This window comes from Temnothorax curvispinosus, unplaced genomic scaffold, assembly GCF_003070985.1.
Source record: "Temnothorax curvispinosus isolate PA1 unplaced genomic scaffold, ASM307098v1 QBEX01009645.1, whole genome shotgun sequence".
NCBI lineage: Eukaryota > Metazoa > Arthropoda > Insecta > Hymenoptera > Formicidae > Temnothorax > Temnothorax curvispinosus.
The window spans coordinates 1-3,417 of record NW_020219425.1 but is presented as its reverse complement, the minus strand read 5'-3'; the positions used below and the strand labels follow the sequence as shown (position 1 = coordinate 3,417).

Genomic DNA, 3,417 nt, shown 5'->3' with positions numbered 1-3,417 from the left:
TCGCACCTTGTCTGGGTATTCCCCGATAACCCAGGTAACTACATCGATATCGTGGATCATGGTGTCGTGGAAGATCCCGCTGCAAGTTTTCAAGTACTCTAAAGGGAGCAGGGGAGAATCACGAGAGACCGATTTAATTGTATGAACGTGTCCGACTTCCCCGTTGTGAACACGGTCTCGCACGTTCGAGTAGCTCGGATCGAATCGCCGTTGGAACGCGCAAAACAGCGGTTTACCGGCTTTCTTGGCTGTTTCGTAGACTTTGGCGGTGTCCGAGATATTCTCCGCTATAGGCTTCTCGCAGAAGACCGCCTTCTTCGCTTCCAGAGCTTTAATAACGATATCCTTGTGCGTGTAAGCCGGCGACGCCACGATGACCGCGTTAACGCTTTACGAATCATGAAAAGCGAGAATTATATGTTTGCTTATATAGATATGAATTTGCCTTGTAGACGCAAATGTAATCTATATTGATATAATTTATAATACATAATTTACATTATAGATATAAGTCCATATTATAGCACATAATTTATTATGCTTAACTTTTAATTTAACTTTAACTCTACTTTTAAATTTATTTAACTTTTAGCTTGATTATCGTATCGGTAGCGCTTTTTCATTTTCATACAGCCACTTACTTGGGGTCTTTGAATATCTTGTCAGATTGCTTGCTATTTAGGAAAGTAACGTTGTCCAAACGCCAGTACTTTCGCACATTTTCCCACTTGCTCTCGAGATCCTCAACAATGTATAAAAGTTGGACACGTGTATTAGAAATTATATTCGATATATGTATCGTCCCGGCGTGACCCACACCGAACAGAGCCAATTTAACTATAGGTTCCTCCCGGTTGTCTGTCTTCAGGGTGAGGTCTTCTATATATCTACGAAAGATCTTTCTCTTAGTACAAGACTCAAAGATAGCTTGAATATATTTTCGCCCTCAAAGGCGAAAGTAAAAAACCGCGTTAATTGTGGCGCTCACATATGTAAAAGTCATTTACAAGCTCAATTGCCAAGATCACGAATCAGACGGGATAAACGAATAAAATTAGTTCATTACGATTAATAGATAATTTCCATTTCAGGGGACCAGAATTTTATCAAACGTACATCCACCTCGCTCGTCGTGTCGGCTTTAAATTAAAGTTGCAAATGAAATTGTAGCAATATAATTTTAGGAACGTGAAAGTAAACGCGTTCTTCGGAGATTTTTTCGTCGAAAGGATCTTATATAATTGAGTATTCATGATGTATCAGTGCGAACTTAAATACTCTTGCGCGATGGTACGAGAATGAATTACTCACTTGCTATAGATATAATCTTCCGCAGGTGGTGAACTCTTCGGCTTGAGGTATGGAGACGTCTCTTTGAACTTCACAGTTGCCATTGTTATTACGAATTGTATTTACTTCGATTATCCCGAAATCTGTTGCGACCGAAAGACCGGTTTATGGCCAACGATGCTTCGATAATAGCTTCTTATATATGTAGAGACGAACGGAAGTGGGGGCTGTTTACTGTGACGAATATCGTTTGGAAATAGATAAAAGATAAATTTTCTAATCTCTTAAAAAACGTATTATTGCTAGTCGGCAATGCATAACGATATAAATTTTAAAAGGATTTCTACTAAACAGAATTATCGTTTCTAGCCGATAAGGATTGTCTAAATTCCTCTTTGATTCTCTAAATATCTTCATCGTTTTTATTTTTATTCTTAATAGCAAATAACATAACATATCCTAACAATCTTCTTAATAAAAAGAGATTTCTAATATAAAGAGATGAGTATAAAAGTTTCTGGCTATATGAATTATTGAATAATTAATTGAAATATCTAATCTTTATTATGTGATTTTTTTGTTAACAGGTGATGTGTTTCTCGCACTAAACACATGTAAAAAAAAAATAAAGTTGGAATTAAAACAGTTTAATTCGATTGTTCCAAATGTATAAAAAGAAGGCTTGTTGGCATCTTAAAATACATTTTTACTAATTATTAATGTGCTTCGCTGCTACAAAAACGTCATTTAACCGATGCTTGACTGCTAGAAAAGCTTCCAGATGGTTCTATCCGTTCATTAAACTTATTCACAAGCCACAATGAGAGAAGTGCTGCGATGCACTCGTCCAGAAAGCGAGACAAAGAGAGACAGAGAGACGAAAACGAAGTAAAATGATGACAAAGAAGACTTTAAAATGTTTCCAGCATGGTCGACTGTGCTGACGGTTTAATCATAAAACAGACTTGATTTAGCTACGAGATATATTTACGTAATGTATTTCTATAAGATTATGCAATTACGTTCGTAATTCTGCATAATTATCGAGCGATGCCGCTGTATTTGTTCAAATCGTTATCACAGTGACCCGATGACATGTATTGAACGAAGGACCTTATCTCTGTAATTACGCTAGCCATTTGTTGATTATAATTTTAGGAGGAACCGTAAAAACTGCGCCTTATAACAATTAGACGTACTTCTAATTGTTTTCCAGTGTGGCCTTTAAAACAGAAATAGCTGTTATAAAAGCTAAGATTATGTATACGAGTTAATATTGTCGATAAACAACTTGTAAATTTCCATATGCAATATCATTAGGAAGGACAAGGGGTTATCGATAAATCGCATGTTACACATATATCGTATCTTTGGAATCAAAATAGTGGATTGTAAAAAGTTGCAAGTCATGCGCCTTAATTTTTGCTTTTAAATTTAAGCACTTTAAATAAATAGTTAAAGTAATTTTATTTTATGTTTTAGTGTGCCTCGTTTTCGACAAAAACTCCTTTATCGTCCGATTAACGGGTCACCATGCGAAATCGCGATCTAACTCGGTGTTCTCTTACCTGCGTTTGCTCATCAGGTTGGCGTTCGCCAGGAACGCGAAGAGCACAATTGAACGCATGGTCCCGTAGAAACGGTAAGCGCGAACGTACGACCGTGAGAGTCAGCATAAATAAGCGATAAGATTTTTCTACACACCTCTCGATGCATGTATCTTTCGCGGTATTTTTTGTAGTTTTTTCATTTACACGGTGAATATGAACAAATGTATATATCTAGTATTAATAGACTCTAAATAAATCGAGCACGAAATGGGATAGACAGAATCTTTTTGCGCTAGAACATCGACTTTATGGCTTGATAATGTTTCAGAGACTTGAATTTGATGTTGGACTCAGCTCAAACTCAGTTTCTCATTATTTACCGAAAAAATACTGATGACTTAAAAAAAAAAGGATAATTGAATAATGAAAGTCGAATAAAAAGATTTTCCATTTTTTAAGTAAGATATTTGTTACACGATAGCAGTTATGAAGAAACATTTCCTACGCAGTGTGTATCCAACTTACAGATTATGTCGATTTTATACTGCTATTTTTTTTTGACAAGGTATTTGGTACA

At 36.0% G+C, this 3,417-nt stretch overlaps 1 protein-coding gene across 1 annotated transcript; it reads right to left on the bottom strand.

Moving 5' to 3' along the window:
* Positions 1 to 6: 6 nt before the first annotated feature.
* LOC112459221 (myo-inositol 2-dehydrogenase-like) lies at positions 7 to 1,464 on the bottom strand (the record flags this gene model as incomplete). The annotated part of the gene is made up of 3 exons (XM_025023240.1): positions 1,312 to 1,464; positions 642 to 887; positions 7 to 388 (listed from the first exon to the last, which is right to left on the bottom strand). Coding segments are annotated over exons 1-3 (711 nt in total), but the record flags the coding sequence as incomplete, so codon positions are not given.
* Between the last annotated feature and the right edge of the window lie 1,953 nt (positions 1,465 to 3,417).